Raw genomic sequence first — 22,448 nt, forward strand, 5'->3', positions numbered from 1 at the left:
TCCTAATTAATATAAATCTAACACATAACTCACATCCAATTAAAAAAGTCCCATACCCGTATCCAAAAAATTGAAGCAAAGCTTCATCAATGGTGGCTGCCAATACTCAAAAGGCTTACTTCTTGATAAGTTTAAAGGACCAAAAAAGCTAAGAAGTACATTTAAAAAACCAGTTTGAACCTAACTCAAAACATAAGGAACCATTTTATCATTCTACCGTCCTGTATTCTCTTCTTTTTACCTTTATATACCCACAAAAAACAAAAACTTACACAACATAAAGCAACCCCTTTTCAGGTTCCTTTAAATTATCCTCCCATTCCTCTGCTATCATAGAATCCATTTTATAAAAAAAGTAAGTAAGAGGTAAAAAGAACTTTGAAGTGATCAATCTTCAAGTTTCTATTGGTTTCTTTGCTGATAACACCAACATGGATGTAAGCACTGCAGTTTAATTTTTTATTTTATACTCTAACAAAGAGTTTCTTTTCAGAAATGGACTTATTATGTTCTTGATTTTTTTTTTTTTTTTTGGGGGTTCAAAACAGGAGAACAACTACTACTTCAAGAGGAGCCACGTACCAGCATTTGGTAGCTGGGATTGTAACAATGATGATTTTCCAATTCCATTCACAGAGTGTTTTGAATCAGCTAGACAAGCTGGTTTGTATAATTACAGCTACTCACAAGACTCTGATTTATATGTAACTGGAGATCTTTACCAGAACCATATTGTTACTCCCACTATGATCGTCGTTCCTCGTCGTAAGGTAATTATTAACTACTCACTCCGTATCAATTTATGTGACATTATATGAGTTGACTGAGAGTGTAAGAAAAAACTGAAGACTTCCCAGTTTGTAATCTTGAACTTGTTATAATATTTGTGTAGCTATAAGAAAATTTAAACTTGTGACCTTTATATGTACTAGTGATTTTTTTTTTTATGCTTTAAACAAGCTATGCTGACCAAAGGTCAGAGCTAGAGTGTCTGCTACAGTTTAGCCGCATCCAATAGCTTTGATTTAAAACTGTATTGTTGTCTTAAAACTCATTGTATATGTACATATTGTTAATTTAGAATTCGGTAACTTAAAAAATTAAAATTCAGAACTCATAAGCTTCAAATACTAATTCGCCTCTGAAGCTGACTATTTGGATATAATATCATTGGGCTATTTCCTTTGTGTTAATAGTGTATATGAGTGCAGCAAAAGCTAAACTGCGAAAGTGTGATTGGGTGCAGAAAAAGGCAAGTTACAAAGAAGCAAGAAAAGATGCATGGGAGATGGGTGATTGTGAGAAAGAATCACCAAGCCCTGTTCCTCTTTCTCCTCCTACTGCTAAACCTGTGCCCAAACCTGTTGATGAAGATCTCTACAAGATTTCTCCTGACTTGCTTTACTCAAAGTCTAAAACGGTAAGCCTAATTTTTGACATACATCATTTGTGCAGCAAAATTCAGTAGCTTTAGTCAAAATCTTGTATTCGTGATAAGAAAATTCACTGAATATGTATAAATTATTTATCCTTAACCTGATTAACTGTCTCTTCTTTAATTCAAAATTATAAACTCAAAATTTTGGACTGGCATCTACATCTAAGTTGAGGATATTTTTTTGTTTAGTGTAAAAAGGCAGTTCAAAATTTGGTAGAAGTCCACCAGGTTCTCTTTAACTGCTTCACCCATTCATGTACTACCACAAATCAAAGGACTTTTTGTGGTCCATTAAAGGAAAAATGATTACCCTTTTTTTCTGGTGTCACATCTGAAGGGACATTACTTAATTAAAGTCATAATCTTTTTGACCAAAGAAAAAAGATTAGTATAGTAGAAGGTTGAAAAGTTAATCACTTGTTTTGGTTTATTTTAAAGATTTTAATTGCACTACGAGTTAAAGTTCAGTTGATAAGATATAGTCTCATTTATATAGAAAAAAAGTTTTAAAAACTCCTTTTTGCCCTTCATTGTGCTGAACTTTCCTTTGATTTATTTAAACCTTTTGCAGAAGGGCATCCGAGGATTCATTTCGAGCTGCTTGCTGCCAACTTGTGCTTGTTAAGTTGGGTTAAATATAAAGCAATGCATATAAGATATGTGTCGAGTAGTCCCATATATTCCTACTATAGAGATGTTTGAAGTGTTTTTTGGGTTTAAACCAGTAAAAGGTGGCCACAAAAAAGATATAGAATGTTGGCCATCCCAAGAAGATAAATATATCATCATTATGATATGATATAACAGAGAAGTCTTCTTTTGGTCTCTGTTGCTAATGGTATGCTTCTACTTGGAAGTATTTTTGTGTCCTAGTACAATACTAGTGGTGTTGGGTTTTGTAATTTATAAAATCAAGAGGAATTGTATGGGAAGTTGGGATTATAACCTTGTAATAGTATTACTTTGTGAAGCCTCCTTTGTGCCTTTTCGTGTTTCCTTCTTTATTCTTTGGTCAAGTGTCACTTAAGCTAATTGACCCAAATTTGAAGGTACCCAACAGTCGGTTGTGAGTGCTTAGTTGAAAATAATTACCATTTGAGTTTTAAGGTTTATTCATTACAGTGTAGAGTTTTTTTTAACACCAATACATTCCTTAAGAAATAATTGTAAGTAATTTCATTTAAAAATATTAATAATCTTTAATAAATGGTAAGTTATCTATTATTACAAGTTAAATTATACTGATCGTGTAAAAAATTTTACGTCATTAGAGTATATAACTGTTAGACAATATACTTAGGACTCTTAAACTACATTAGAAAGGGATTATAATTGTATCTGTAGTGTGCATTAGAATAACATTATGAGTGGGACTCTTAGCTATTCCTACAATGTATATATTCACACCATAGTGAACTTACAGAAGACAAGAAACAGAGAACAATAACTCTGGTTTATCCTTTGTAAACTTTCTTCAATAACTTCAACTATTCCCATTTATTTTTCTTTTTGCTAAAGAGAAGTTCGCTAATAGTGTAAACCCTTAGGGCATCAACATACTACACTGATGATGTTGAAATCTTTTCATTGTTGAGGTATATACCTTAAGCCTCAATTCACACTAACCATCGATTGAGCCGAGGGTCTTTCGGAAACAGCTTCCCTACCTAAGGTAGGGGTAAGGTCTGCGTATACTCTACCCTTCCCAGACCCCACGTTGTGGGATTCACTGGGTATTTTGTTGTTGTTGTTGTCAGACTAACCATGGATGTCCAAACTAAGAGTGGATTTATGGGTCTTATGGGAAACATATTTATACTTGCCCTACCTCCCCCTATAGGCTTTTCTCTTTTTCTGTCTTTTGATCATAACAGGAAGACACATAAATTTTAAGATCGGATCAATAGCCCCACCAGGAGTTGAATTCCTTTTCTACGGACTGCTTTTTTGCTTTTGCCCGTAATGGGATATTAACACTTAAATGATAGGTGGATTTAAAAGTCTCTATAGAGTGATTAAACAAAAGAAGCAACAAAAACAACTTTAGTTGACTAAAGAAGAAGCAAAGTTATAAATCAAGGGACTATCCCACACTAATAAAGTTGCAAAATGGATCCATGAATATCCCTTCTCGTGACAATACCCAATAATTCTAGGAATTTTTACGTGTTATAGCTACTTCTAATACATAATTAGTGATAATAACTACCTTTTATTTTAATTACTAATAATAACTAAATACTTTTCTAATTTAACTATTATAGCTACACAGTAATTTTTGAATTACCATTTCATAAATACACCTAAAAATTAGCACCCCCAATTCCATATCTCCTTTTAAAGGTAACAATATTAATCACTTAATATACATTACCATTCTCTCTCCTTTTTCATAACTTCTTACCTTTTATGATCGTCTTCTCTCTTCACCCTTCTGCAAAAATTTCACTTTCATTCTCACCAACCAAGAAGATTCGTCGTATTCTTTTTTTTTTTTTTTTCAAAATAAAGGAAAAAGAAGCCTTAAAGTACTCACGTTTTATCCCATCTCCTTTGTTTCGTGAAATTTTCGCTATTTGTGTTATTATTCTTCCACAAAATCAACTTGGTGGAAGTGATTGTTTTTGCTTCAAAGCCATGGTGGTGGTTATGGCGGCGCACACGAGAGAGGAGAGAAAGTTTTTTAGGGTTTTGAGAAAACGAAAAATATATGTATTTGTGTACGTTCTATGATATAACTACCAATTGTTGTGGTTGGTGGTGTATTTTTGTAAGTTTTTCTATATATTTGTGTATTTTGTTCAAATTAATTCCATTAAGCTCATCTAGTTTTAAATACACGTGACGCAAATACATGGTAAGTTTCTATATATTTATATATTTTGTTCAAATTAATCCATCAAATACATGGGTGATGCAAATTGTTACTCACACAAATACATGAGATTTAATTTAAAATACATGGAGTTTGATTGGAAACTTCAAATACATTAGTTATGCTATCAAATACATGGGTAAATAAAAAACGAAATCAATATTGAAAACTTCAAATACATTACCACTAAATACATGGGTGATGCAAATTGTTACTCACACAAATACATGATATTTAATATAAAATACATGGAGTTTGATTGGAAACGTCAAATACATTAGTTATGCTATCAAATACATGGGTAAATAAAAAACGAAATCAATATTGAAAACTTCAAATACATTGGTTGTTGATTGATCGTGTTTGTTTTGTCAATGTATTTTCAGAGGTGTTGAAGATTTAATTTGAAATTTGAATTTTTACGTTTGAATGTTGAAGAATGCATGGAAGAAGAGAAACGTGTAAGGAAAGGAATATTACGGGAGATTTTGCGGAAAAGAAGGTAAAAAAATATCTTAATTACTCATTTAATACCACCACCGTTATCTGACCTAAAATAAAGGAGCATGTTCCTTTTTTTCAGCATGCTCATGTATTTCGGGCAACAAATACATGCGAAACCATACACAAATCAGCTGATTTTTAGCTACGAATAGTAATATTAAAAAGGATAGCTACAAATGGTAGGAAGCTACAATAAGGTAGTCATTTGAGAAATTTTACCATAATTCTACCCTGTCTCTTTGACAAATGTCGATGAAACGAATATTTCATCAAGAAAAGAACCGAGTAACTCTCTAGGTTCCAAACTACTAGTAAAACAAAAAAAATTACTTTTTTTTGGAATTTTTGAAGTTGGAGTTGGAGTTGTGTTTAGCCATAGTTTTTGCAAATAATATTTGGTTGTTGAATGTACTTTTCCTAAAAAATATGAAATATGATTTATACCCCTTAATTTCTATAAACTAGCAAAACCACCCAAAGCAGTTGATAAACATAACCAGTGTGAAAAATATAGCAATTATACTTGAGATCAGCTCATGGAGTGCTCAAAACTGATGGTTTCTTTTCATCAAAAGGCTGCAACTGAGAAGCTTACGAGTGTACATACAAAATATAGTATCTGTAAATGTAATTTTATTGCAAAATTCCCATCTGCTTCTTCTTTTTTTTTAAAAGGCTTTTTAGCACATGATTTTCAATGTTGTTAGAGTGGAGAGCAACTGAGCAACATAAGTTACCTCTGACTAGTGAAATGTTGTATGAACTTTTAGGATAAAAACTGAGCAACATAAAAAATTTTGGGATGAAAATTGAAAACACAAAAACAAAAGTAAAGGTCCAAAATAGAAAATGAAAAAAGTGAAAAACAAGGTTTTGATTGTTTCCAAATTCTAAATACAATTTGAAATTTTTATAGCCAAACACCATAAAGTGAAAAAAGTGAATAACTTAGTGGGCGTTTCCTTTTTTTTTTTTTTTTTTTACTTTTAGCGTTTGGCCATAAAAATTATTCACTTTTTAACGGAGTTATATTCCGGAATACTAAAAACAAGAAAAACTTGTTTTTCAAAAAAATTTAACTTTTTTACACTACGTTTCACCAAAAACTATAATTTTAAAAACTATGGCTAAACACAACTCCAACTTCAGCTCCAACTTCAAAAATTCCAAAAAAAGTGAATTTTTTTTTGGTATTTATGGCCAAACGGGCCCTTAGTTACACGCCTAAACTTTGGGATGGATATTATGTTTTGTGCTTATCTTAGCTTATTGGTTACTATTAATTTAAAAGGCATGAAGGAGTTAATAGATCTACATGGCTTCCAAGAATTTTGTCGCAAACGGTGGATACTGCACCCATATAATTCCACAACAATATCAACACCGCGTAACATGAGAACAGGGATTTCACTTCAAGGACGTAGGATAATTAATATATTAAGCATATGACCGTATTTTTGTTTGTCTTCCACAACTACATTTACTAATAATTTAATATACCGAGTCTTTTTCTCAAATTTACCGCTGAATGTTGATATTCCTTCTAATACCTTTGGAACACACTTTCATGACATGCATACAAGATAACTAGTGCAGGGTACGCGTTTAGTAATTGTACCATGTGAATCATGAGGCTGGGATCCAAAGGTCCCATCACATGCTGAAAAATATTGAACTGAAGGCAAGAAAGAAGAAACAGGGCTACATACATTACACCAGAAATTCCATCAGCTGACTCAAGGAAATGAAGAAACAATGACTACGTACAAAGGACAATATACAAAGAGGAGCAACTATGATGATTGCAAAGCCCCAACACTTGCTGCAAGTTCCATGACCTTGTTTCTTAAGCGCTCAGGATAGCAGAAGAAGTCAACAAAAACTCGCCTCTCAATAGTCTTCTCCGCTTTTTGATGTCTGTAAATCTGTTTTATGATGTGGATATCAAGTATCAGTTTCCATCTTCCAGAAATATAAAGCATAAAAAAGAGTGATGACGTGCTTTTTCTTAAACAATATCAATTACAACAGTAACCATCTGAGAAATGAAACAGCACCGGAAATTAGTGATGGTGTTTATTTAGAGACAGAAATAAGAAGACTCGAGCTGAAAGCTCACCTCATTCTTCTTCAGATGCTCACTGGTCACGTCTTCAATGGCACGAGATAGGTTTTTATTGTAGTCTTCCAATGTTGCTAGCTGCTTCATTAGTGTCTATAGAGGGAAGGACATAAATGAGAAGCAAGAGTTAAAATCTTCAAGATTGAACAGAAAAAGGGACTGAAGTGCAGAGCGAGTAACCATCTAAAAGTTATGCACCAAAAAAGACCATTATTATAAGTCTAATTTCAGACCCACCTAACATATTGCAAAGTAGGAGTTATAGTGGAGAACAGTCCTATATGAGTGCGGTAAGCTATGCAATCAAGAACATTTTTTTTTCTCAATAAGCAAAAGATAGTGGTATATCAGAGTCTACGAAAAAAAAAAAAAGGCGCTCAATTATGACCCGCACATTATGGAAAAGCAGAGGGAAAAAACTCCATTAAGTAAATAGATACTCCTATTACCTCCAAGTAAAAGAATCTAAAGTTCCAATTTGGATGCAGTGATTAGTTAAGCAGTCTTTGAGCAAACAGAAAGAGGGGGGAAGGAGAGAGAGAAGCCATATTTGCACAAAGCAAAAGGCATAATGGCAAAAAATCTACCTGAGGAGTTAAAATTGGTTGAGCAGTTGTTGATGAAGCAAATAATAGCTGCTGCAAACTTTGAAGAAGCGTGCACCTAATATGTGACACAAGAAAGATATAAGATGGTTTCACGCCATGACACGTTTCTATCTCTAATCACCATTAGTATTGATTAAATTATAGAAATGCCAATATGTCAGTGTAGAAGTCTATGCAGATTGTATAAGCAAACTCATTGAATTTAGATAATGTAATAACTTCTTTGAAATATTATCAAGAGCTGATAGGTTCAAGCATCAATTGAAACCTACAACGGTAAAAGAAATATGGTTTATGCAAAACCGAATGATTCTTAGCCACCCTTGCTACATGGTGACCTTAAAGTATCATTTTCAGAGATTCCATTATATAACCAGCCCAGAAGATTTCAATGGACTTCTTAAAGATATCAGGTCCAAAACTCCAGTCTTCCGATGAACAATTACTACAAACACAACCTCACGGATCTTTCAAGAAACTTCATAACTACATCCTAGGAAACTCAAATATCTTGACTAGATCCTAGTTGCAGGTCCTTGAAGTTCCAGCAAGTCATTACTTGTAGATGAAGACATGTCTGACCACTTCAGGAAAGAGAGAGACACTACACAACCTGACAATTTTGCAAGCGTGTGTACCATGCATACCTTATACGTTATAATGAGATAGAAACAGATCGATAGGCAGACAGAACTGGTATTTGACGGATTTCTTTTTCCCTCTCAGCACTGATTCATCAGGAAAACACATGGCGATAATTTGGTGTTCTTTTAGGATAAAAAACAATTTAAAAATGTGGATGTACCATTGCGTTGGCAGTGCTATATAGGACCATCTAAGAGTGTATTGTGCACTAAATCTTGTTCTAATGTTTCAAAGATGTCCGCAGTACAATTAATATTTTGTCAGAATACCGGAGAGGAGTTATAGAGACTGGTATAATTTGGCAGAATTGAGAACTTACAGTTTATTTATACATTGATCTCTATCCTGAGGAAGGGTATGTTCAAGGTCATATTGTAAAGACATCAGATCTGAACGAAGGCTTGATATCTGTTGAACAATGCCCGGTGCTGATACATATGTTGATGGACCAGCTTGGGTATCTGAAGAATTGAATTAGTATGAATAATAACCCAAAAAATGGTGAAGTAATATTTCCATGTCCAGATCCATTACTTGAATATAAACTTAAAAGGTCCCTGATGCCATGAAGAAATGTATCGCGATCATCCACCGCTCCTTGTTCTTGAACATCAGATGCAGCTTGAATCAGTGCCATGCATCGACCCTAAAAAAAAAAAAAAAAAAAAAAATGTTGCATGAGTGGACAACTAATAAAGCAAAGATGAATATTGTAGTCCTATGTCCCAATTAACAACAACATACCCAGTGTAGTCCCACTAGTGGGGTCTGGGGACGGTAAGATGTACGCAGACCTTACACCTACTTCCCAATTAAAGATGAAAATTTTCTTTTAAGAGGCATCAAAGGTATAACCATCCTGTGCCAATATTTCAATTGGCGTCCTACATTGCCCTCTTAAACACGCATCAACCAGTAAAAACCACCTCGCCATTCCAAGGTTCTCATTAAAAATCAAGTACTTCAATCAACCAATTAATCGAAACCCTCAACCCCAAATTAGTTTGTATCCATTCAACTCTATTCAGCTACTGTTCCATAAAGTTCAGATTCTAAGTTCCACAAAAACATGCCATTTTTGTTGTAAAGAAAATTTTATATCCAAAATTTCCTGGTCATCCCTTTTTATCTTTCAATTTATGAAAGTAAAAACGACATTTGGAAAGCTAGGGACGTTAGGTATTGAAAGTTGAATAAGGCTTAAAAAGTGGGAGAAGGGAAGAACAAAAACAAAATCAAACTGGTGAAGGTTCATCAAGTTTAATTCCAGTCTTGTGACATGAATCATTCTACGGATATACATACCACTCTGCCTTTTGTTGCTGACAGGTATCCATGCAGCTCAGACTCAATAACTTTAAGCAATGAAAATGCCCCAAGCATGGTCTTCTTTTCCAACTGACATGCTACTTTCAGAAACTGATGCCTTGCAACGTGATTAATTAAATGATTTATGAACTGCAAAGGAACATAATTAAGTAAGAATTACAAGAATTTCTAAGCATCAAACTAAGTTAGATTGCCAGAGGTAGCTAACAATGGAACCAAGAACGACATGGTATTAGAATTGTTACATGCCAAATTAGCAAAACTGGGCCTTTAATATTTGCTCCTTATGATGGTTGATAGTAGAAGAAATAAAGAAAATAACTGTATAGGAAACACATCACCCTGTCTTACACATACCGCTTTTTGCCGGTTAATGTAGAATTCTTGGCGCATGACTTTTAGATCATAGTCTCCTACATATTCCAGAAGATATAGCATTCATCAGAAAAATATATGCTAATTAAAATTTTAAGATCACAGGTCAGATGATAATATTATTACCTTCCAAGATGTATGTGTCTTGTAGCTGAGCCAGCTCCCAACAAAGATCAGGAATAGTCTGAAAGAAGATTTGCAGTAGGTAATATGTTCAACTATAACATTAAAAGCTAAAGGCATCAAGGAACTCTTGAAGAAGTTGTCATGAAATTTAAATATGTTGTTCATTATGTATCGATCACATGAGCTGATATTGAAGCATCACCTAATCAACAATCTGATAACTCTATACTCTCTCTCTCAGGGTGCTAACTGACAACTTCTCTTGTGTCATGACTATATAAGTTTAAGTAATAAATAGCTGGAATATGACCAGAAAAGATAATACTGCTAGAACAAACCTCTGCTAATAACTTCTCTTCTTTGCGATACAAAATAGAAATTTCTCCAACTAGTTCAGCATGTTTTCTCCTGCAAAGAGATAATAAATTTTATGATAAGGTAGTCCGCAAGCAAGGATACAACATACAGAGGAAAAAAATTAGGACGTCCGTTTTCAGAACTACTACATTTACTAAAAGGCAGAGTATCATTGAATAAAGAGATACCAACAGCAACAAAGTTTACTAACAGGTTGTAGATAAATACATTCCTCAATATCTCAAAATAAAAACTATTTGGTGATGAAGGTCCAGATAAATGAGAGCTACCGAAGAGAATGAAGGTCCAGATGAATGTGAGCCTCGTCTGATGTCAGTTGACCCTTAAGCGCAGTAAGAATTGCTTGTTGCTTAGCATTCTCAACTTGAGCTTCTATCCATTGCCTCTCACTTGGACCAAATCTGTCACACAAAAAAAGGCAACCATGAAGCTGGGTTGACAATTTCTTTCTTGAAGGCCTCAGCGATGATTCCCGATTGACATACAGGGGAAGTACTTCCAAGTAGTTTAAACTTATGCTAATTTTCTATATCTCCATACTATAGGAACCACAAAAGTAAAATCTCTTGAACTTCTGATGTTATATGACAAATTATATAGATGGCCGTGATACATCCCAATAAAAGCCAAGACATTCAATAGGAAAGACGTAATATAAAAAGTTAAGAAACATTGAAACAGAAAGCAAACTCCTATATATATTGGCCATGAAAGACATCTTTGCACATCCAATCTAAAACACACTTTCCTTAGGTTAAAGCAAAAGAAATACTGCATACATGGAGCGAAGGCGTTGCAACTCAGAAACACGCTGGTGGTGTGACTTTTCCAAATCTGTCATGTCACAATGAAACATATTTCAGAATCAACTTCTCCAAATTCTTAGGAGAAGAAATCTCTATCAATAAGTACACGAGCAAATCCAAACAAACGTGTGCTCAACTTGCAGAAAAGCCTAATGCGAAAGGAGGTGTCCAAATGTAAATACCTCGTAGTAAAACGTTTGATATGTCATTGAGGCTAACCCATGAACATTTTGACTTTCCCTCCTCTGCAACTAATCTGTAAGGACCCTAAACCACAATAAACCAATAATAGCAAAGTCAAGTCACTGAAATCCTATAAAATAGATCTGGAAAGAGCAGCAGATCAGATGGAAAGGGCCAAAGTTTTCAGCTACACAAACGAACATTGTAATAGTTGGCTGGATGACACGAGACTGGCCTTCCTAAGGCAAACCCCACCAAATGAGATAATCACTACGTTTGCAAAAAGTTGAGAACCCAAAGTAAAACACTCAATATGTCATTTAGGTAAACACTCGACCTAGCATCCTCAACAACCAATCAGCTGGACCCTAAAATCAAGTCGTACCATAAAAGCACAAAAATTGAGTCACTAAGATCCTAGATAATCTAGAAGAGCAGATTATATGGTACGGGTTAGGGCTTTGGCCCGGCAAAGGGACATTTTCAAGGTTGGCAGAGGGGTACAGTCTGGTCATCCTAAGCGCAATTCATTGACGGTATTGCATATGCATAGCCACTATAAAATTCAGCATCTAAAATAAGATTGCAGATCATGTATTATACAGGCTAGCCAAAGCGAGGGAGAGGAAGGCTCAGGACCTGGATGAAGTGAAGTATATCAAAGACGAGGGAGGCGAAGTTTTGGTGGAAGATGCCCATATTAGACGAAGATGGCAGATTTACCTTCATAAACTCTTGAACGAAGAGGGGGACCGGAACATCGTATTAGGCAAATTGGAGCTCTCAGAGAGCCGCCGCGATTTTAGGTACTGCAGGCGGGTCAAGGTTGAAGAGGTTGAGGGGCTTATGCGTAAGATGAGCAGGGAAAGAGCGGCCGGGCCAGATGAAATCCCGGTAGAATTTGGAAGAATGCGGGCAGGGGAGGCTTGGAGTGGCTTACGCGGTTGTTGTATGTTATTTTTAGGACGTCGAAGATGCCAGAAGAGTGGAGATGGAGCACCATGATCCCGTTGTACAAGAACAAGGAGGATATCCAGAACTGCAACAACTATAGGGGTATCGAGCTGTTGAGCCATACGATGAAAGTTTGGGAGAGAGTGGTGGAAGCGAGGATGAGGAAGATAGTGTCTATTTCGGAGAACCAGTTCGGATTCATGCCGAGGCGTCGGACTACAGAAGCCATTCACCTTGCGAGGAGGTTGTTGAGCAGTATAGGGATAAGAAGAAAGACTTGCGCATCGTGTTTGTTGACCTAAAAAAGGCTTACGACAAAGTCCCAAGGGAGGTGCTATGGAGATGTCTGGAAGCTAGAGGTGTTCCCGTAGCTTACATTAGAGCGATTAAAGACATGTATGATGGAGCCAAGACCCGGGTGAGGACAGTTGGAGGTGACTCAGAACACTTCCCAGTCACAATGGCCCTGGATCAGGGGTCCGCTCTTAGCCTGTTTTTTTGCTTTGGCGATGAACGCACTGACGCGCCACATTCAAGGAGAGGTGTCGTGGTGCATGTTGTTTGCAGATGACATTGTGCTTGTTGAAGAATCGCGGAGCGGTGTTAACGCGAGACTGGAGGTTTGGAGACAGACCCTGGAATCGAAAGGTTTCAAGTATAGCAGGACTTAGACAGAGTACTTAGAATGCAAGTTCAGTGATATGATTCAGGTAGAGGACGAGGACGTGCAGCTAGATACTCAGGTCATCCCGAAGAAAAAAAGTTTCAAGTACCTGGGATCGATCATCCAAGGGAATGGTAAGATTGATGGCGATGTCACACATCGTATTGGAGCGGGATGGATGAAATGCAAGTTCCCATAGGGGTGTTGTGCAATCAGAAGGTGCCACCTATACTAAAGGGAAAGTTCTAAGTGGTGGTTAGACCGACTATGTTGTATGGGACGGAATGTTGGCCAGTTAAGAAAGCTCATGTCCAGAAAATGAAGGTAGCAGAGATGAGGATCTTTGAGATGGATATGCGGACATACCAGGAGAGATAGGATTCGAAATAAAGTGATTCGGGACAAGGTGGGTGTGGCCCTAGTGGTGGATAGGTGGGTGTGGCCCTAGTGGTGGATAAGATGCGTGAAGGGAGGTTGAGATGATTCGGCCATGTGCAGCGGAGATGCGTTGATGCGCCAGTGAGGAGGTGTGAAAGGCTGGCAGTGGTGGGCCCGAAGAGAAGGAGGGGTAGGCCAGAGAAGGCCAGGGGAGAGGTGATTTAGCAGGATATGGCGCTACTTCAGCTTACCGAGGACATGACTAGTGATAGGAGCGTGTGGAGGTCGAGTATCAGGGTAGAGGGCTAGTAGGGGGCCGCAAGGAATTCTTTTCCGTATTAGGAGTATTATTATCTTTGTGCACTCGCTTATTTTTTTAGATCTCTCATATAGCTTGCTACCTCCCAAGGTAGGGGTAAGGTCTGCGTACACTCTACCCACCCCAGACCCCGCCATGTGGGAATATACTGGGTATGTTGTTGTTTGTTATCATGTAGTATACAGAAAGAAACACAAGTCCCACAGTAAGCCTTCCAATATTAGTAGAGCTGAAGAGAATAAGCTCAACATTAAGAGCTTGTTTGGATTGGCTTATTTTACGTGCTTTTAAGCACTTTTGTAGTGTCTGGATAAAATAAAAAAGTTCTTTTAAGAACTTGCTTTTAAGCCAAAATGAGAAAAATAAGTCAAAAGCCATAAGCTACAATTTCTAACTTATGGCTTTTGGCTTATAAGTCAAAAGCCATAAGCCCATCCAAACGGGCTCTAAATATATAACTCAAAACAAGATCATTTATTGGCTCGTTTAAGAATTCTATTTAAAAATAAGAGAAGTTCCAAGGAAGTGATACTTTAGAGGTTAACATTTCCATGATCAGATTACGACGACTTTTTTGGTGTTATGAAAGTCAGGCCTAAAAGAATTCATGGATTAATGAACAGGTAAAAGTAACAAGTATTCATGGATCAACACTAAGCAATATCAGTTCACAGTTACGCATTATATCAAAATTGAGTGCAAGCTTTTCCTTTTATGTTGCTACCATAACCCAAGTCCTATGTCTAAGGTTTGATGAGTCTCCAAATATACGTGACATTATTTGGTTTGGAGGTAGAAACACTTTGCGAAACATCTTGTAATAGATTATGGTACCATGATGTCCCAGGGTTAAGAAGATAAAAATGCTCACAAGGGAAAGAACCAAGTTAAAAAATAATGTTCCAAACGTACTGTATCTAGATGCTTGGTAAACCACTGATTTAACTCCTTTACACAAGATGCATCCACCAGCAGATATGCATGGAAGTCCGAGTAAGAAAGGTATATTCCATCTTCTACAATACAAAAGAATTTGGAATATCAAAGAGATAGTCACAATAGTAAAAAGATAGATATAGAGTTCAAAATAGATTCTTAACTACCTCGTTTTAAATATGTTGAGTTACTAATTGTCCCACGTGGATTGTGTAAGGAAATCCAAATAACTTTTTAGGTCTTGGGCCCAAGTACCTTCTAATCAAAGATGAATTATAGCTCACGGAGTATAACACAGAAAGGGAAGCAGAATTTGCTAAATTCAGATTCTCGTTTGACCTGCTAATCTTAATCAAGTTGGAACCTCGACATCCAAGTGAGCTAAGCAATAGACTGTTACACTAGTTTAATGTAAATATGCAGCATATTTACAGACTATACACAAGACATGTGCTCAAACAGGTCATTTGAAGAAAAAAAATAAGCAGTAACCAGTAGCACTCTTCTTGAAAAGGCATAGTCCCATCTTTTTTGGAGAAGCTGGATAGTCATTACATTTTAAGCAGTAGAATTTACAGAAGATCTCAAGGAGTGACATTCAAAGCCAAGGTAATAGGAATCTTTGTACACCACATAAACCCTTTAATCAATAACACAAATTCTCTGAACAGTTATAAGTGAAAATTTGTACCATCCCCTGAATGATAGTGTGCCAACTCTTGCGTAGTAGAAGCCATCCTTCCAAGAACTGCATTCATCTATGTATAGTGAAGCATTTTAGGAACCATATAAAATTATAACATACTATCATTATGTGCACATTCCCCCACGGGAGTAGATATATGTTCACTGGCAAACGAAAATTATAGAGACAAGATATATAGAGAGTGGTCTGTGGGCAGCAAGCTTCTTTAGTGGAGACATTTGCTAAAGATATGGTTAGGGGGCCGTGGGCAGCAAGCTACATAACATGCCTGCTGCCAACACCAGCCCAAAGAATAAACCGACAACAGGTCGGCTAATATGTAAAGGGCCAATCTGAAGCAGACATATTTAACGTGCTAACATTACAAAAATGGAAATAGTGAAAAATATAGGCAAAAGCAGACATTTAAAGTGACATACGTTACAAAAATGGAAAATAGTGCAACATAATGAATTCCTAAAGGCAACTCCACTGATGCAAAATACAAATTTTGATGATTATGACCATAAACATAGCACAGCTTATAAGTCAATACTTTAAGATATGATGAAAAGATGAGCTTAAATAAGAAATAGAGGAGCTAAGAATTTAGTTGTTTCAAAAGCGCACACTTATTCCTGAAGAATTTCTTTTATGCCACTTTGTCCAATACTTCAATGACATATTTTTGGTAACCTACTTCAATGTCATATTGCTAATGCACCAGAAAACTGCCAAATGGAATTACTACAATGCTATTCAAGGTTCAAGACCTCTGATTATTTGATCCAAGCACCCAAACATTGGGAAAGTTTCATATGTAATAATAAGGAGCTCTTGATCTTCCAAACACACTTCCAAATCCTTCAAGTGCATTCTTTTGTTTTCCTTTCAAATGTCAATAAGCATATTCGTCTCCAGATTCTCCTAAAAACACTTAAAGGTGCTACATTCCATGTTTGCTTCTATCTCTCACCTAAGTCCTTTATGTTTAATCTGCCTCAGGAGTTTTAACATCTTAAATAAATAGTCACGGATACAAAAGTGAAAATGAAAACCACAAATCAGTTGTCAGATTAACATTTTCGATCTGCCACTTCAGCAGCCAGGAATTAATATTGTTCTCATCCTCTTTCAAGTTGTCAGCCGTCAAAATAGAATTTAACCTGTGTTTGGTTGTGTTGCAGGTAAAGCAAAGGAAGAGTTTACTTTGAACCTGCCTACATATCACCAGGCAGCACTGTCTTTAACATATCCTCACATTAACTGATTTTACCATCAATAACAACCTTACATATGCAGCCATAATAGGAGATGATATTCATTGTATAGATTGCATTTCAACTATGCAAATGATAAAATAACTTGCAACTAACTGGCATACCTCTAAATTCCTTGCAGAAAGGCTGTCATCTATGGTGGCCTGCTGTCCGTTAAGGACAGAAGTAGCTGCAACTCGAGCCCTTCTTCCCTGAATCAATGAAGAAGCCTGCCCAGTGAGCATATCATATTGAGACTGCAATCGTCTCAGCTGTTTCTGCAACTCCAATTCTTCCGCTTTTAATGCTAAAGTTGCATCACTGATGATTAAGCAAACCATCAATATCAGAGAAAAACAGAGCAAACGTAAAACAAAATACTCTGAAACCTATTCATTTGAAATGAGCAAAGATGAAGCATAAGCAGAATCATCTGAGGGGTCTGCTAACACCCACAATCTGAGAGATTTCTAATAGTGTACCAGGACTGATAGGCTCAAAAAATAGTAAAAGAGAATCAGACAACAAAAAAAAAAAAAAAAAAGCAAAGATGAGATGAAAAGCATGTTTGACTAATTTCTTTAACTGTACAACTTACTGTCACATCATGAGTAAATACAATGCTGGAGCAGTGATACATTTAAGAGTATAGGTAGGCCACAATGTGAATGTGAATCGTTCAGAAACTAGAATTAACTCAACAATATAATTGGAGCATTTATATGCACTCAAACTTCGAGGATAGAATAGTAAAGGTTTAGCAATAAAGAACAGCAGGTCTAAGAGACAATTGCCATCACCGTATATCCTTCAATCCTTCTTCGCTTCCAAAAACTGCTTCTTGGTTTTCTCTCCTTGTTGAGAAGGCTGAAATGCTGTCATAAGCAAAGTCTAGATCTTCTCCCTGTGAAGTCATTGCACAAATGAGTGTGTATGTATACACATAGTGGCAAGAAGGAATAAAGAAAGGACATGATAGCAAACATCTTCAAATTCTATCAAATATGAAGTTGAGGGTGTGTGAAGGCATGACAGCGTACCTCCAACAGCTTCTCTTCATGTAAAAGATGCTCGTACCTAGGTTACAAGAGAGGACAATAAATAGAAGGATGAATAATGTGTTCCGTCTATAAAAGTAGGGAATTCTGACGAATGCAAGAAAATAAAATGAATAGAAGGATAGGAACAGCGTCTAATAGAGTAATGTCAACATAAATTCTATAAGTACCTATGTTGTCCAGAGATGTCATTTCAAGCAGCTGAAACACTTCGTATTCAATGATTGAGATCGAAGATAGAGTCATATTGAACAAATTTACTTCTTTTCTAAATTAAAAGATATTAATAACTAATAAACAAATACAGCACTTCGTGAACAAAAGACAATCAGTAGAAAAGCTCAAGAGACAATGCAACAACTACTACAATCACGCCTCAATCCTAAGAAAGCTCAAGAGATAATGAAACTTGAAAATACCTTTCAGTAGAACACTCACAATTATCATTGTGTATACTCATTGAACTTTAAACTCATCAATTAACACTAGCCAACATTTTCTAAACTTCTATTGCCAATATCCAAGCCAACATATATTTCTAAAGAGAAAAGGAGAGAAGGGAAGTCCACTACACAAGATTGAGTCTTGCAGATACTCACCTATTCATTCAAGAGTAAAGCCAAATCATCCCCATTAGTAAAGCCAAATCATCCCCATTAATGATGTCAAAGACATTGAAATGACATTGCTTAGTAACTTTGAAAGAAATATTAAATATAAAACAAATTTGACTGCAAGGCTGCTACTTAGTACAGCTTCCGACCTCCTAATAGATAGAATTTCTAGACATTTTTCGACACTTAGATTTAAATTGTACACACAACTAAATGAACTGTGTAAGACATTAAACATAAGACGCTAAAATGGGACTGCTTAGTAACTATACAAATTACAAAAACTCAATAAACTGATAAATATACAACTAATTTAACAAGAAGGTCGGTAGTTAGTACAGCTACCGATGAATCCTATATACTAATAAATAGAATTGTAAACTCCCTTTTATCTCTTGAGAAGTTCAATTTACACAAAATTCTACACACAACTGAAGCAATCATGTAGCTAGTAACTCTAAAATGAAAACACACACACAATAAACAGATAGTAAACGAGAAGTTAAATTACAAGCTTGATACTTAGTACAGCTTCCGATCCACAAAAAAATTGAATTCTAAATTGCATTTTATCTCAAATTTCGACGTGTAGATGAAATTATACACACAACTACTGCAATTATGTAGAATGTAGGAAGAGAAAAAAGAAATTGAAAGAGAAACTTCACTATGTAGCTAACTTTAGAATGAAAACACACACACACACACACACACACACAAAAATAAAATAAACGGCAAATATAATGAACTCTAAATTTCATTTTATCTCAATTTCGACACTTAGATAAAAATTAAACACGCAAACCAAAGGAATTATGTAACATGTAGGAAGAGAAAAAGAATTTGAAAGAGAGACGTTCATTTTACAAAAAAATATTATACAAATAACCGAAGCAATCAAGTAGTTAAAATGACATTGTGTAGTAACTTTGAAATAGACACACACACACACAGAGTAAACAGATAATAAAAAAGCAGATTTAACTAGAAGCTTGATACTTAGTACAGCTTCCGATCCACAAATAGATTGAATTCTAAATTTCAATTTATCACAAAATTTAGACGCTTAGATAAAATTATACACGGAAACAAAAGCAATATTTTATAGAATGTAGGAAGAGAGACTTCACTGTGTGACTTGGGAAGGGGAAAGGACATTAGAAGGACGAAGACTAGAGCAAAGCCAATCAAGTACAGGTCGAGCATCGTCGTATTGGAAAGGCCATTCGAAACTATCAGGATCAAGTGATTGATGTCCTTCATATCCTAATTCCCCTAGCAATGCGCATAATCGCGCACCACTCATACTGAACTGTTGCTGTGTAGATATTTAGATCGGACGGCCGAGAGGTGCCGTTTGGTGCCGGCACTGACCTAATTTGGGAGAGTTTTCGCTTACGAGAGAAATTTGAATGTTTAGTCACGCTATCTGTTAACTGGTGCCGGAATATTTTTCGATTTGATATGACGTTTCAAATTTTATTTGTTTTCTTTTTCCCTCTTCTTCTTCTTCTTTTTATAGTATTTTGATTTCATAATTATATACTGAATAAAAAAAAAGATTTCCATTTTTTATATCTTTTTTTTTTTTTGGAGTAGATCCGTGGCTAGATCACAGATGAGGATGATAAAGTATGATGTGTTTTTAAAAGTTTGTAACTCTATACTTAAGTGAAAGTTACACTAATTACGTTGCTACTCCAATTTTATTTTATTTTATTTTCCAACATTTGTATTTTGATTTTAGTTCTATTTATATTTTACTTGCATGTTTGTTTAATTAGTTTCGCATTTAAAAAGGCCGTAGATGTTATTATATTGATTGGGTGAAAAAAGAAAATTGTCTAATTGACCTTAGTAAAATAGCAAGTATTTCTTTTCAATTTGAGTTAAAAATAGTTTCTCACTCCCTGTGCTACCTCCACCAGCGTATGTGGGGTTAACTTACAAAATAAGATACCATAGTTTGTTATTAGATGATGTCTTATTAGATAAAAAATAGTTTGTTATTAGATGATGTGTTTTTGCTTCTACTAGGATTTGAATCTAAAATCTTATGATTCTCTTCCCACTTCATTGCTTATAAGGTGCAAATTATCAATTGAACGTCGTCTTTAGAACAACTACCAGCATGAACGGGCAATCTTACGGACATTGTTGTAACTATCAAACATTACTAATGTTTTCAAGGTATGCATACCAAAATGCTACATCAATTCTTTAATGACTCTCATGGCCAGCTTCCCCGCACCTCGACCCATTTCGTCCAATAACTGCTACCCACAAGGACAATTACCGGTAACTTTGTTCATCAAGCCTTGGGCAAATTGAAAGAAAATATATTTTGTCTCCATTAGAATTTGAATCTAACATCTCGTGGTCCTCCTCGCTTCATGATCACTTCAAATTAACGAATGACTCAGCACCATAACTATGGACCTAGTTTTACAGTGCGGCTCATTTACAATCCCAAGCAACCTTTGTTAGTGAAACATTCTCTGCAAAAGGCAATGCCAGAAGGTAGCAAAATACAGCCGAGAAACAAATAGAGTTAAAATTCTTTAGAATACTCCCATGGATCTGTTAAGGCGTTGAAAATCATCACCAGCTGTCTAAGAGCATGTTTTCTGTGCCTATGAACATGCAGTAGTACGTCAAGTCCACCAAGGTATAATTTATAGGGGTACAACATTACTGGAATGCTCAAAATAACCATCACTGCATCACTTGAGATTCTCATACAGCGTAAGGTTGTGCCACTGAAGAGGCAATGGCCATATCTGACATTTTACAAGGTTGTTTTCCAACTCTTAGATGGTTTGGATGGCCTTAAAATGTGAACATAGTAAAAAAAAAAAAAGTTGGGGTAGGCTAACTTATTTTTAGACATAAAAATTTGTTTCCAATAGTCATCACTAAGGCAGGCTTATTTTATTAAAACGAACTTATAAAGCAAGCTTATAAGCCAATCCAAACGGGCTCTTAATGGTTTTCCTTTGTGATCCTTCCAATAGTCATCACTAAGGCACAATTACGTATTGCCACTAGAGTTTAACTTTCATGCACTGACAATGTAATAAACGACACTTAAAAGGCCATTTACAAGTTTATATAGCAAGCTTAGATTGGTAATATGCAAAGGATGATAACCTACATATATCACAACCGGCAAAAAATACACTGATAATAGAAAAAAAAACTTTTGCAATTTCAACTTAGATAAGTTGAATCCTCGCCACAAATATACCTCATCAACAAGACAATAAACCATCAACATTTTGAGAACATAAGCACATGTGACAATCCACATGCGAGAATCCAGAAGAAGTCTTGGATGATGAAAAGTGAAAACATTTGACTCAAGGAAGCTCTGTACAACCACAGCAACATACCCAGTTTAATCCCACAAGTGGGGTCTAGGGTGGTGTGTACGCAGTCTTACCCCTACCTTGTGAAGGCGGAGAAGTTGTTTTTGATAAACCCTCGGCTCAAGTAAAGATTCAAGGAAGCTCTGTAAGGATTGCTAATTACATTTTCCAAAAATCATACGTACTGCAAATATATGCGTCACCGTCTAGCAAGATAACTGAGTGGAATATATGGCATTAACCATAATAATGGCAGACTTGAAAGTGAATAGCGCATCAAAGAGCAATAACAGAAAGAAAGTCACTCTCTCACAATCAACATGACTCATGGTAGCCATGCTTTGGTTACTATGACACTATCTGTGTCAACTCTCCAATCAAGACAACCCAATGTCAGGGAATGTTATGTGCTAAATCGTTGCAAATAGGACTACAATAATGCCCCCCGATCAATAACAAAAAAAGAGCCAATTGGCTTATGAAAAAACAAAGGGGCATAGAATAAGCCTAACTTCTCTCATGCATTCTATATACTGTTCTATTTTACCAATAGATATCTATTCCACCCTATAGCAATCTCAGTTCGAAAACTGAAAACACAAGGCATTACAAAGAAGCTATAATAAGATCACGTATGTTGAAATTGGAAGAGTTCGTCAAATGTTAGCTCAAAAGTCGTATATAAAATAGCATGGGTCTCAAGTTCATTTCTATTTGACACACAGACTCTGAAATATTCAAAGAAAGCTTTCAATTTATTCATCCTCCTCACCCTTACAACATTGCCACAAAGCATATTTTTACTGATATTGTAATTTAAACTT

General features: G+C 35.8%; 2 protein-coding genes across 2 annotated transcripts; one reads left to right on the forward strand and one right to left on the reverse strand.

The window, feature by feature from the left end:
* Positions 1–261: 261 nt before the first annotated feature.
* Positions 262–2,422, forward strand: LOC132053007 (uncharacterized). The gene is made up of 4 exons (XM_059444778.1): positions 262–437; positions 549–770; positions 1,247–1,420; positions 2,010–2,422. Exons 1-4 carry the CDS (start codon positions 432–434, stop codon positions 2,061–2,063), a joined length of 456 nt encoding a protein of 151 aa, XP_059300761.1. The 5' UTR covers positions 262–431; the 3' UTR covers positions 2,064–2,422.
* Positions 2,423–6,323: 3,901 nt separating this feature from the next.
* LOC132053008 (AUGMIN subunit 3) lies at positions 6,324–19,766 on the reverse strand. Its single transcript, XM_059444779.1, has 18 exons — positions 19,387–19,766; positions 17,625–17,661; positions 17,385–17,488; positions 16,710–16,905; positions 15,332–15,398; positions 14,617–14,720; positions 11,389–11,473; positions 11,180–11,234; positions 10,670–10,801; positions 10,361–10,430; positions 10,023–10,080; positions 9,879–9,934; positions 9,498–9,650; positions 8,727–8,838; positions 8,512–8,653; positions 7,527–7,602; positions 6,937–7,032; positions 6,324–6,742 (listed from the first exon to the last, which is right to left on the reverse strand). The coding sequence occupies exons 1-18, from the start codon at positions 19,560–19,562 to the stop codon at positions 6,611–6,613; spliced, it is 1,851 nt and encodes a 616-aa protein (XP_059300762.1). The 5' UTR covers positions 19,563–19,766; the 3' UTR covers positions 6,324–6,610.
* Between the last annotated feature and the right edge of the window lie 2,682 nt (positions 19,767–22,448).

Source organism: Lycium ferocissimum, chromosome 4 (genome assembly GCF_029784015.1).
Source record: "Lycium ferocissimum isolate CSIRO_LF1 chromosome 4, AGI_CSIRO_Lferr_CH_V1, whole genome shotgun sequence".
In the NCBI taxonomy this organism is placed as follows: Eukaryota; Viridiplantae; Streptophyta; class Magnoliopsida; order Solanales; family Solanaceae; genus Lycium; species Lycium ferocissimum.